At 32.9% G+C, this 13,788-nt stretch overlaps 1 protein-coding gene across 2 annotated transcripts in view; it reads left to right on the top strand.

The window, feature by feature from the left end:
* The window catches only part of Nup205 (nuclear pore complex protein Nup205), a 273,611-nt gene that overhangs the window by 28,773 nt on the left and 231,050 nt on the right, over positions 1 to 13,788 (top strand). For both annotated transcript variants that reach the window (XR_012411979.1, XM_073979163.1), the window contains exons 4-5: positions 7,533 to 8,092; positions 8,150 to 8,641. Coding sequence is in view for 1 of the 2 variants with exons in the window: in XM_073979163.1 (XP_073835264.1) it covers positions 7,533 to 8,092; positions 8,150 to 8,641 (1,052 nt within the window). In the remaining variant the exon portion in view is untranslated. The remainder of the gene's footprint in view (positions 1 to 7,532; positions 8,093 to 8,149; positions 8,642 to 13,788) is intronic.

Here is a 13,788-nt window from a genome sequence, read left to right as displayed (position 1 = left end):
GTACGCCTAAGCTTTTTTTCGTTAGGCGTAATCGACAATCACGCTACATATTTAGCACTCAGCTGACCAATCGTCTAAGCAAACCGACAATCGAGGGATTTTTTGGAAGTAGTGTTGCCAACGCAGTAACAAAAAGGGTGTCATTTAATGTCAAATTGCCTTCATCATATGGTAAAATATAAAAAATACTGATAATAATTGTTTAAAAATAACGAAAACAAATATTAAACTGCTTCACCAAAAATTTACATGTCCTTTGAACGAAAAAGTGGAAATAATTATATCGTGATTTTTAATGCATTACACTGGTAACCCTGATCTCAAAAACAATTGTTTGCTGAAAATCTGGCTAAGCCGTTGAAACTTTGTTCCTTATTATCTTTTCAGATATGTATGTGTATATCATGTGTGCTGCAACATATGAGTAGACATCGGATTTTGCATATTTGCATATTTTTTATTAATAAAGATACGAAAATTCTGATTGGACCAAAATTCGTTTTGAAGAAAACTGAATGCAATGACAGGCTCATATTTTTATTTTTTTTGCATATTTGCATATTTTGCATATGCACAAAATATGCAAAAAATATGCAAAATATGCAAAAATTATGCAAAATATGCAAAATATGCAAATAATTTTTTTGACAAAAATCATCAAATTAAATTTGGAAAGTCATCAAAAAGTGTTCTAAATTAAGTTTATTGCCGTCAAAAGTCGATTTCTTAGCAGATTATCATGTTATTAATTATTATTCCGCCACAGCAATAAATTTGGATTAAAAGACTTAGAAAATGTCCTATAACCCAGTCTTCTTATTACAACATAAGTTGGTTTCTAATAAAAATTTGTTCAAAAACTCAATCAGAAATGTCAAAATGTATGTATCAAAATATGTTGATAGTTTCTGCTAGGCCAAAATTGTCTGACAGAATAACAAATGAGCTAGAAATTAAGACTAAGAAAATATTGAATATATCATAAAATCTTTCATATTTTATTAAAAACATATTAAAAATATATACTGTGCAATCATGAATATTTCCTTCTGAATTTTCCACACGGAAAATAATTTTAAAAAGTGAAATTCGTTTAAAATCAATATTTGTTAAAAGTTGAAAACTATTAAATTCGCTTCATTATGGCGTATTCAAGTCGAATCGACAAAAATATTCCCTTTTTGGGCATAAATACGGAAATAAAAAATTGTGAAATTGGGGAAAGGAAACAAATTATGCACGGATTTTTTATTCATGATTGTACTGATAACTATATTTTAATACACTAAGGGTATTATGTCTTAGTGAATGAATTTGCAACATGCAAAATGAAACGAAATAGACCCACAGTTCCTTTTGATGATCTGCATAGATTCGCACTTATCCATCTCGGCATGTCTTTTTGAAAACAATGCACATGTCACATTTATAGACCACTTCGGATAAAATTGGGGATTTTTTGGCCCTAGGGCGACCTCTATTTTGGTAAGAACCGATTCAGATTTGGATATTGTTCCCATATATACAGTGCATTCGCGATAATCCCTACACCACAGGTTTCGGCGGTGTCCGAATTATCAAATTGTTCGGATTAACGAATTGTAAGGGAAATAAATTATGTTATATGATTAAATCACTCGTGGAAGTTAAATAATAATACTTTTTTAAATTGTAATTGCTAATAACGAACACTTAAATGAAAGTGCTGTACCTGTAAAAAATAGTGAGATTTTTCTACTCGAAAATCCGGAAAAAGAAAAAGCCAATAAGATTTTGAAAGTAGTGCAAGAAATATGGTGCTTTTAAAGTTTACATCAGGATGTAAGCAAACCTAGAGACAGATGTTGAATTTCATCGTTTTGTAAATTAATATACCTTGAAATCTTTGCCTTTTAGGTGTATAGTGCATTTGGCAACTTTAGGGCGAATATATTTCTTAATGTATTTATTTATATCCTATACAACAAGACTAATGTGTCATGAAAGTTTTGTCCTTGTACTCGATCATTTTAACTAAATGTTGCTGAAACAATTGTTTTACCAACTTCTGCATTAAACAACTGTAAAAATTCGAAGCACTGGTAATAATTAGTACAAACTATCGAGTACACGGACAGGTATAAATTAAACAATTGTGTATACAAAAGGGTTATGTAGCAGGAATGAATGAACTATAGCAGGAATGAATGAACTATATTTATACCCTACACCACTATGTGGAAAGGGTATTATAAGTTTGTTTTGGTAAAAATTCATGTAACACCGCGAAATATTCGTCGGAGACCCCCAATGTGGTATACCAATCTTCATATCTCGGCGAGATAAAGCGATTTTGAGATGTGTGTCCGTCCGTCCGTCCGTGTGTCCGTCTGTCCATTATAAATTGTAATCAAACTCCAGGCCGCAATTATGGACCGATCGTCACGAAATTTGGTATGGAGGTCGGTTTCACATCAGAATAGATCGCTATTTTAATTGGTGATGATCGTGAAATATTTAGCAAATCGTGAAATATTTAGACCAAAAACATAATTTTTATCCGATTTTGTACATGCTCTGTAGGTCGCAATAATAGTCAGATCGCCTCGAAATTTTAAGTAAGGTAAGAGTATATGACGAAGAAGTAGCTTGCAATTGGAGATGGCGATCAGATAATATTTAGAGGGTAAAATGGACCAAAACATTTGTGTGAAAATTGTGAAAAATTTTAGTATACAGCTTATATCATCATTCTTGGAAGAGACATTCCGGGCAAGTAAGCTATACTTGGAAGAGGAACGCTTGACCTTTCTATTGATGTCAATTGTGTTTGTGTACATGATAAGATAACAGAATTACAGCCTAATATACCTGTTATTTGTTTGTTGTGTAATGATAAACTCACTAGAGGTCGCAATTATAGCCCAATAATCACGAAATTTTGCACGAGGTTGGGAGTTAGGTAGGGGAAGATGCCTATAATTTTGGATGATGATCTGATATTATTTAGCGGGTGAAATGGACCATTTCTTTTGTGTGAAAAATAAAAAAAAAAATATTTTTGGTCTATACTTTATTTCCTGGAGGGCATATACCGACAAAGTAGACTACATATGAAAAAAGAACTACTGATCTTCCCCCTGATGAAAATTGCAATAAAGCGAAACAATTATTATGTTAGAAATTTTGATATGTGAAAAGCTAATTCCCAAGGGTAAAGGTGTAGGGTATTGCATGGTCGGCCCCGTCCGACTATAGCCTTGGCTTACTTGTTTTTTATTAGCATTCCAAATACTTTTCTAGCAGAAATATGTGAGTGGTTTGGCCATTTTAAAGACAATTCTAAGGTTTTTGACTTATTTTACCACTACCACTCTATTGTGTGGTTTTTCTAAGTTATATCATTTTGCACTAACCATTGGGCGTTCTTAATTTTGCTTATTATTCATCGTGGATGGGTATAATAATAATGCATTACTTTTCGCCGAGGAGTGAACATTTTCCAATTCTAAATTAAGCGGTTGTATGCGTACAATATACATCGATATTATAAAATTATGTATTTTTAGTGCATTAAACTAAAACCATGTCATCAATATTAAAGCGGCAGTTAGAGCATTTTTCCAAAAAAGCTTTTTGACCACAAAGAACAAAAACTGCCAATTTATGTCTGTATATACTGAATAAAGGACTAAACACTATAACATATATTCAAATATAATATGTGGATATTCAAAAAGTATACTTCTAATTATACTTATATTCCAGAACCTGGAATCGTAAATTGTAATTTTAGTACTTTTTCCCATTTTGCTCTAAAAAACGAACCCTTTTTCCAAAAACTAGAAAAAATTGCGCTTTTATCTACACAAAAATAGCGATGACTAACTCTAGCTCCTTTGTTTTATTGCTAGGCAATTTGGCCGATTAGAAACTATTATCATATTTGGACACGTTGATTTTGACATTTCTGACTGAGTTTTTGAAAATTTTCCATTATCTATCTACATTTGTATAGGAAGCAAATTATGTTGTAATAGGAATGCTGGGTTATTTGACATTTTCTCACCTTGTGAAAACTGTTTTAAGTCTTTAATGCCAAGTTTACACTTGCGCTCTAAAATCCACAGGATTTCACGAAATCCTGAAATACACCCCGGTGTTTACACTTATTTTTTTGTTGATTTCAAGCATATCACAATAATCAAGGTAGATGCAAATGCGCAGCTGATCAAACATGAATTTTAGAAAAAAGTTGTTGTAAATTGAATTAATCATCAAAAATTTACGACAATATAGAACTTTACTGCTTTATTTCGAAAATGATCGTAAAATTATCTATATATCGTATTAATTGTTTATAATACTAAGAAATTTAAAACTAAAAAATGATTTTATCGTTGAGACATTATAATAATAAATTTTGATACATAAAAGTTGTGTTCAGAAACTGCAAAATATTACTACTTGCAGTATTTTCCCCGCCGTTTAGTGCTAGAAATGCGTTCCAGTACTCCGAAATCTAGCAAGACTTGCACTTGATTTTGAATAAAAGCCTCTTCTCCTGTTCTCTGCTATAAAAAATTGGCCAAGTAAAAACTGGCAGCATGTTTTTTGGCATCTGAACACGATGGCTGATACGCTGATTTTGGCATTTTTGCTGGAGTTTTTGCAATTTCCGTCATTTTTTCGTTCCCGTATTTTTTAAGAAATTTGTATGGGGAAGCAATTTTTGACAATTCGGTCTATTTTCTAACATTACGATTGAAAAAAGTACGGGAACACAATGCAAAATAGCATTGTAACAATGTAATTTAATATTTTTTCACGTTGTTTACAAATTTTGATATTAACATATTTTGTTTCAGCAATTCGCACATCTACCTTGTTTATTGTGATACGTGAAAAGTGTTGCAACTTTTGGTACTTTTTTAGGCAAAAGCAAGGTTGTATATCATGTGTACTGTGATTTCGATGTTGATTTCGCTGAAATCACGAAATAAGATGATTTCATTTTTGTATGCGAAATCATGATAAATTTTGCATGATTTCGCGCGAAATCACGAAACGCCTTCGAAATCACGAAAAGACGCCGAATGTAAACCAAACATAAGTCTAGATTTATTGCTGTGGCGGAATATCTGGAGAGTCTCAAAAACATAATAATCTGCAAAAAACTATGTTAAACGCCAAAAAACTTAATTTAGAATGCTCTTTTGATGATTTTCCAAATTTAATTGACGATTTTTGTCAAAAAAACACTTGCATATTTAGCATATTTTTTGCATATTTTGCATATTTTTTGCATATATTTTGCATATTTTTTGCATATATTTTGCATATTTTTTGCATATTTTTTGCATATTTTTGATATGACCCCAAATATCGAAAAATTGACCCTCAAAACGCCTAGATCCAAAATTTGAGTCCAATCGGATAAGAAATAAAAAACATGCTAAAATCCGATGTCTACATATGAGTATGCGTGTCCGAGGCTATTTTATTATAGCGACAAAATCAAATAGCATAAGCATCGCTAGGATCATTTTTATGAAATTTGTTGCTACATGTTGCTGTTGTCCTTTTTTGCTAAACATATCATCGGTGTCATGCTTAAGTGTTCCATACACCATTTTTTACATTTTGAGTTACAGGTACCTTTCAAAGTTTTCAACCCTGCTCTTTTCGAATTTCTTGTCAGATTTCCTCTATCTCTTATAGTTTTCGAGATATAAAAATGTCATTATTTTCCATATCCACTTTCGACGCAAAAAATCTGCTTTTTTGTTCCATATCCATAAAGCCTGGTGTATGGAACAAAATAACTTTGAACTTTTTTGTTCCATATCCATACCGTTTGGCGTATGGAACAAAAAAGAAAAAAAAAAACGAATTGTTCCTCTCAAAAAATGATGGCGTTTGGAACAAAAAATTGCCCAATTTTGTCAAGTTAAGAACAATTTGGTGTATGGAACAAATTGCTTTAAAGGACTAGGTTTAAAAACTGAAGACGAACAGTGTTTAAACCAAGATATTTTAAAATGTTGTATTGTTATATGAAACTAAAATTAATTTTTTCTTACATTTAACGCCTCCCGGTTAATAAAATACATGTAAGATAATTAAAATGTCAGAAAATGAATTAAAATATAATTCTATTGCCACTACCAATAGTTCAAAGAACGATTATTGATTTTTTCGAATGAATTAAACGATGAAATAAGACAATAAAAATAAGGTAATAAAAATTATATTTTTCGAAAGTGGAGGAGTCCACTCCTTGAATAAATGTAAAGGAAACATATAGCAATGGTACCTAAAGCATTAATTTTCTACTGCAACTGTTTTATTGAAGCCCCCGAATTTTCAGCTTTACAGCAGCACTTCACATAATGGAGGTGGAACACAATTGATCAAAAGTTTGTTTGTTAAAATGTGACATAAAGTGTTCCATGTGACACAAATTGCCAAAAACATGAAAAAAAGATCCTATGGAACAAATCAACAACCTTTTTTATTTATAAAAATTGGCCATAACTTCTAGACTATAGCAGATATCTGACTCCTAATATATTCTTTGAGTTTAGTTAAGTAAAACTAAGCTCTTAAAGTATTAGATTTTTGCACCACATCTGGCCTGTATGGACTAAAACATTAACTTGAGTTTTTCTCGAAACAGGCAAATGGCGTATGGAACACTTAAGCATGACACCGACGATATGTATTTCGGAGAAATTTTAGCAGGCAAAGCCGCAAATTTTCAGTGCTTTTGCTAATACGGCGTTAGCATTTTAAATCCTGTACACACATACAAAGATTGTATATTGTTTTGAAGTTTTAGGAACACTCGAAAGAAAAAAAATTAAACAGAAAGCTTTAGCTAACCTTTCTAATAGCTTGTTCCCACTAACGTTTGAATTGCGTTGATCGCCTATCGAACGACGTAACCCGTTTCCACGACACCGTTCGTCATTCGCAGCAACATTCTTCATTCTTTCTCACTTTTGGTTTCCTGATTTGTAGACATCGGATTTTTGTATATTTTTGAAATTTCAATCAATTGTAACTACGTTACTAATTAGATGTCATATTGAAAATAATCAATAATACATACAAAGCTCAAGCATCTATTGTTTAATAAACGAATTATTTGCGTTATAATATTCAAAAATATGCAAAAATCCGATGTCTACTTATACATTTGAGGTAAACGTTTGTTAAAAAGTTTAATAAATTGTGGCATAATAAAGCGTCAAAAAGCCTCGGCAATTCTCCGACACTGCTTTGACGTCAAAATATTTTTGCATCTCAAAACAACAGTCAATGCCATCTTCCAGTATCGAAAATTTGATGTAAATGAACGTTAGTAAGCTCGAATCGACCTAGGAAAAGGTGTGTCTCTGAACATACCAGTATAAATTTGTACAAAAAATGTATTCTTTTACTAAACTTACATATCAATATCAATATGAAAAATATTTTTAGATCCAGTTAATTACAGCTAAAAATTCTGAGTTGTTCCAAATATTTTAAGATATTTACCCCCTTTTCAGATGACAATTCTTACAAAAAATAGAGCCATTGGCGATAATAAGCATCAAAATCAAGTTATAGAGATTTTTGAGGACATCCGCATTTCACTAGCAATGGCATTATTTAATTGGTCAGCACAGAGAGGATTACCCAAGATGACGACAATAAAACTGCTTAAGATTTTATTACAACATAAGTCCAAGGAAGCAAATGGGGAATTGGAAAATACTACTCTTACCATGCTCATGGCTTTGTTGTACGCGTATGACACAAGCATTTTGCAAAAACAGGATGACAACAATTTGACACAGAATTTATATATTATAAGAGATAATGAATATGTGCAACACGTATATAACGCATTAATGAGCGAATCGAATTCAGATCAAAGCAATGGAATTCTAAGTTTAGTGAAATTTTCTTTTGGATTGGCAATATCGAGTTTGCGGCATGTTTCACAGTATTTTCATAATCATACATCGATAACCGACTACGACGAACAGTTGGTAGATGATGCCATTTGTTCGAATATTTTCAAATTCATTTATTGCTATGTACTAGAGAAAAATATGACATACCAGTGAGTTTTAATGGAATATAATTATAATACGATGTTTATATGAGTACCTATTTACAGATATCAATTCTTTTACCGAAGGATTCACATGATATTTACCGATTTCATTGATTTCATGCATTCGAAAGTTACTGAATTGCGAGGAAGAGCTGATGAAACCTCAAAGACTGTGCAGAGTTTTACTAGTCAAGGACTGGAGCCACCAACAAATTTGGATTATAATTTCGAAATGCTTTTATTATGCATCGGCAAATTCTATGCTGAAGACAAGGCAGGACTTTCCCTGTGTTCGGAATATTGGGGCCCTCTTGAGGCATCGGCAAATTACGTTACAACAACACGCTCAGTTTCTCTTTTTAAATTCATACGCTTAGCTGGTGAATTACTGCCTGCTACCCTGTTTGTTCCATACTTAAAAATGATTGCTGGCTTAGCTAGCTGCGAAAGATCTTCTCGGAGTACATTCAATTTACTGAAGCAATCAACAGGGTTAACCGGCAGCACGGCTTTATCCTGGGAACACTTCTTTTCTTCATTGTCTCGATATTATGCGTAAGTATTTAATGTATGTATGTATATTATTAAGGTTGAATTGGTTCGTGACATAATTAATATCAATACATTCACCTTTATGTATATTATTTTTTAACAAAACAGACCTCGTGATAGAAACTATAGAAAAATATAATCTGTAGCTGGTATTCAATGATCACTTAGCACCAACCGTTATGGTGCGTCGGGGTCCCTACGTTCAAAGGGTGGTCGCGACCTCGGTCGGTAGGGGAGGGGATCAGAGGCGTTGGGAACGTTAAATAAAAGAATTGTTTTTATTTTTTCACAAGATATCATCTAAATATCTATATATATGTATAAAAGAGTAGTGAGGTGAGTGACTGACTGATTCATCAACGCCCAGACGAAACGGCTGAAGCTAGAAACTTGAAATGTTTAGTGTGGGTTGCTGTTGGTGTGTAGATAAGGCTGGATTTTTGGAAATTCGACCTAGAAGTGTACGAAAAGTACTAAATATGGTACCCTTTGTATTAGGCAAACGGCAAGAGCTAGAATTTGGAATGAGGGTAACTGATGGAGAGCTAGAAATATGCACCAAAGGGCTTTTAGAAATTCGATTTGGGTGAACAGATAGAGCTGGAATCCTGAAATTTGGAATGAGGGTCACTGATGAAGAGTAACGATGAAAGGTTTTTGGAAATGGGAGTTACTAATGGAGAGTAACAGAGAAAAGTTTTTGGAAATTCCACGTACTAAATGGTTTTCAATTTAGTACTATTTGGATTTGGGTGAACGGATAGAGCTGGAATTTTGAAATTTGGAATGAGGGTCACTGATGAAGAGTAACGATGAAAGGTTTTTGGAAATTCGAACTATAAGGGGACGAAAAGTACTAAATGGTACTAAATTTAGTACAATTTGGATTTCGGTGAACGGATTGAGCTGGAATCCTGAAATTGGGAATGAGGGCCACTGATGGAGAGTAACAAAGAAAACTTTTTGGAAATTCGAACTGTATGTGCACGAAAAGTACTAAATTTAGTACAATTTGGATTTGGGTGAACGGATAGAGCTGGAATACTGAAATTTGGAATGAAGGTCACTGATGAAAAAAAAAAACAATGAAAGTTTTTGGACAGTCGTCCTATTAGTGTACGAAAAGTACTAAATTTAGTACAATTGAGATTTGGGTGAACAGATAGAGCTGGAATCCTGAAATTTGGAATGAGGGCCACTGATGAAGAGTAACGATGAAAGGTTTTTGGAAATTCGAACTATAAGGGTACGAAAAGTACTAAATGGTACTAAATTTAGTACAATTTGGATTTCAGTGAACGGATAGAGATGGAATCCTGAAATTTGAAATGGGAGTTACTAATGGAGAGTAACAGAGGAAGGTTTTTGGAAATTCTACCTATTAATGTACGAAAAGTACTAAATGGTACTCAATTTAGTACTATTTGGATTTTGGTGAACGGATAGAGCTGGAATCTTGAAATTTGGAATGAGGGTCAGTGATGAAGAGTAACGATGAAAGGTTTTTGGAAAATCGAACTATAAGGGTACGAAAAGTACTAAATGGTACTAAATTTAGTACAATTTGGATTTCGGCGAACGGATTGAGCTGGAATCCTGAAATTTAGAATGAGGGCCTCTGATGGAGAGTAACAAAGAAAAGTTTTTGGAAATTCGAACTGTATGTGCACGAAAAGTACTAAATTTAGTACAATTTGGATTTGGGTGAACGGATAGAGCTGGAATACTGAAATTTGGAATGAAGGTCACTGATGAAAAGAAACAATGAAAAGTTTTTGGAAAGTCGACCTATTAATGTACGAAAAGTACTAAATGGTACTAAGTTTAGTACAATTTGGAGATGGAGAGTAACAAAGAAAAGTTTTTGGAAATTCGAACTGTAAGTGCACGAAAAGTACTAAATTTAGTACAATTTGGATTTGGGTGAGCGGATAGAGCTGGAATACTGAAATTTGTAATGAAGGTCACTGATGAAAAGTAACAATGAAAGGTTTTTGGAAAGTCGACCTATTAGTGTACGAAAAGTACTAAATTGTACTAAATTTATTTTATTTTTTTTATTTCATTACTTTGCAATCGAAGCCATATGGTGAATTCAATGGCCAATTCAGATATAACTACAAAGATTCCACCTCACTTCATAGCTACTCTATAAATAAAATATTAAACATTATTGTTCTTACAAACTATACATAAAAAATTAAAAAAAATGAATGAATTGATTATAATTTGCCTCCTTTACATCATAACTACTCATATGTATATTATCAACATATTATAAAATAGGTAAGAATTAACATAGAATTTTCCAAAATATCATCAGTACAACCAATATTTTCTTCTTTATGCCAGTACAATTTGGATTTGGGTGAACAGATTGAGCTGGAATCCTGAAATTTGGAATGAGGGTTACTGATGGAGATTAACAAAAGTACTAAATTGTACTAAATGTAGTACAATTTGGATTCGGGCGAACGTGTAGAGCTGGAAAACTGAAAATTGGAACAAAGAAAAGTTTTTGGAAATTCGAACTGCATGTGCACGAAAAGTACTAAATTTAGTACAGTTTGGATTTGGGTGAACGGATAGAGCTGGAATACTGAAATTTGGAATGAAGGTCTTTGATGAAATGTAACAATGAAAGGTTTTTGGAAAGTCGACCTATTAGTGTACGAAAAGTACTAAATGGTACTAAATTTAGTACAATTTGGATTTGGGTGAACGGATTGAGCTGGAATCCTGAAATTTGGAATGAGAGTTACTGATGGAGATTAACAAAAGAACTAAATGGTACTAAATTTAGTACAATTTTGATTCGGGTGAACGGATAGAGTTGAAATCCTGAAATTTGGAATGAGGGGTCACTGATGGAGAGTAACAAAGAAAGGTTTTTGGAAATTCGAACTATAAGTGTACGAAAATTACTAAATGGTACTTAATTTAGTACAATTTGGATGTACGGATAGAACAGCAATCTGGGAAATTTGAATAAGGGTCACTGATTAAAGGAATTAAATCGATCAAATGTTGGTATTAAAAATAGGTTTTAGTACAACAGAATCGTCAGTGTTCACCACTTCCATATTAAATTTTATGCCCTTTCCGCATACGAAGTAGCGGGCATTTGCTAGTTATTAAATATATTTTGATTTTTTTGGTTATTTAATTCGACCTTTATTTTGATTGTTTTAAATGTAGTAAATAAATCGAGCTCTTATCCCAACGTTTGATTTTGTCTTGTTTGCCTATTCCAACAAAATTTGAGCCTAGATTTACAGTTCTGTTGTCATACCAGCGAGTGGTAATAACATTCCCATCTGCACTTATACATTCAGCGGATGATCCTCGTCCTTTTTGTTTCATTTTTTTCACTTGGTAGGCGAGGATTAGCGAATCTATTTACCCTTATTGTACCAGTAGCATTAATTTTGTTCTGCTTCAAAATTTCAAATAATTGGTATGAAGGAAAATAGTTATCGAAAAAAAAGTTTATGCCCAAATTAGTTTTTTGGAATACGCTGTGTTAAATGGAGTACTATTGTTGACCCGAATCCCACAGTTTTCACAATTTTTTGGTTTATTGGTGTTATTGAACCTTCACGGTGCTCTTGAAACAATTTTAAATGGAAGGTGCTTACACCTTGGAAGTTTTTGCGGATTCTGAAACTACAATGTTCATATCGCGATTTAAGTTGATATTTTTAGGGGTTGTTTAGGTCTTCACGATTTTGCTTAGAAACCGCAGGTCCCATCAAAATTGGACTAAAGAAAATGTTGTAGCCATACAAATTCTCTACAAGTTTTACGTTTACAGTATTATCGTGGGTTTTACCGTTTTTGAGATATAGAAGTTCAAATTGGGACAATTCAAATTCAATTCAATTCTGTATCGCCCCCTTATAAAACAATGTCATGACTGCAAATTTCCAACTTAAACTTATATATCTAAAATATGGTACAACTTAGGATAAGTTACTTAAGCCAGTCTTGTAGAGATTTTTCACAGCTTTAAGATTTTCTCAGGTCCCATATCGATAAGACTTACTGTATTCAAGCAAAATCGCGAAACCCTAACAAAAAAACCAAAAAATGTAAACTGAGCTTCTTTATCTCAAAAATGGTACAGGCTAGGAACAAATGATAAACGTCAATCCTCATGAGAATTTTCACAGCTACAACATTTTCTTTAGCTACATTTCGATTGGACTTGCGGTTTCCAAGCAAAATCATGAAAACCTAAAAAACACCTAAAAATATGATTTTTGACCGCGATTTATTTAAAAATCCCTACAGCGATTTTTTCTTGTTTTTGCATTTTTCTTATCTATGAACATTGCTGTTTCAGAATTCACAAAAACTTCCCCTGTGTAAGCGGTTTTCATCAAAAGTTAGTTAAGGTGCACCCTTCATGACATTGTTTTATAAGGGGGCGATACAGTCAGTGCATTGTCCCAATTTGAACTTCTATATCTCAAAAATGGTAAAACCTACGAAAATATAATAAAGGTCAATCTTGTAGAGAATTTTCAAAGCTACAACATTTTCTTTAGTCCCATTTTGATAGGACATGCGGTTTCTAAGTAAAATCGTGAAAACCTAAACAACCCCTAAAAATGTCAACTTAAATCGCGATTGATTTAAAAAGCGCTCCGGCGATTTTTTTTTGTTTTTTGATTTTTCTTATCTATAAACATTGTATTTTCAGAATCCGCAAAAACTTCCGAGGTGTAAGCTCCTTCCATTTAAAATTGTTTCAAGAGCACCGTGCCTTGGTAAACAACAAAGTCATATGGCATACCGCTTTTACCACACAAAAAGAAAACTTTTATTCCCCATGGGCACGGCTTCCCCTTTATGTATTGCTTAGCAACGAATTTTCCTTTAAACGGAATGATTTGCTCATCTATACATAGATTTTCTTCCAGTGGTAGTTCTAATAAACGGTTTCGAACTAATTCTATGATCGGTGAATCTTTAAAAAGCCGATCTTTGCACCCTTGTTTCCTTCTGTTTACATCTACAAGATGTAAATTATTTCGAATGGCGAAGAATCGCCGCCGCGTCATCATCTCTTCGGTAAAAAAGTTATTCCAATTGAGGAGTCGTAAAACATTGCTACTCTAGGAAACTTTAGAACACTCATCATGATG

Source organism: Musca autumnalis, unplaced genomic scaffold (assembly GCF_047663935.1).
Source record: "Musca autumnalis isolate F117 unplaced genomic scaffold, ASM4766393v1 scaffold_3, whole genome shotgun sequence".
NCBI classification, from domain to species: domain Eukaryota; kingdom Metazoa; phylum Arthropoda; class Insecta; order Diptera; family Muscidae; genus Musca; species Musca autumnalis.
The sequence above is the reverse complement of the archived record's forward strand: the minus strand, read 5'-3'. Positions and strand labels throughout refer to the sequence as shown.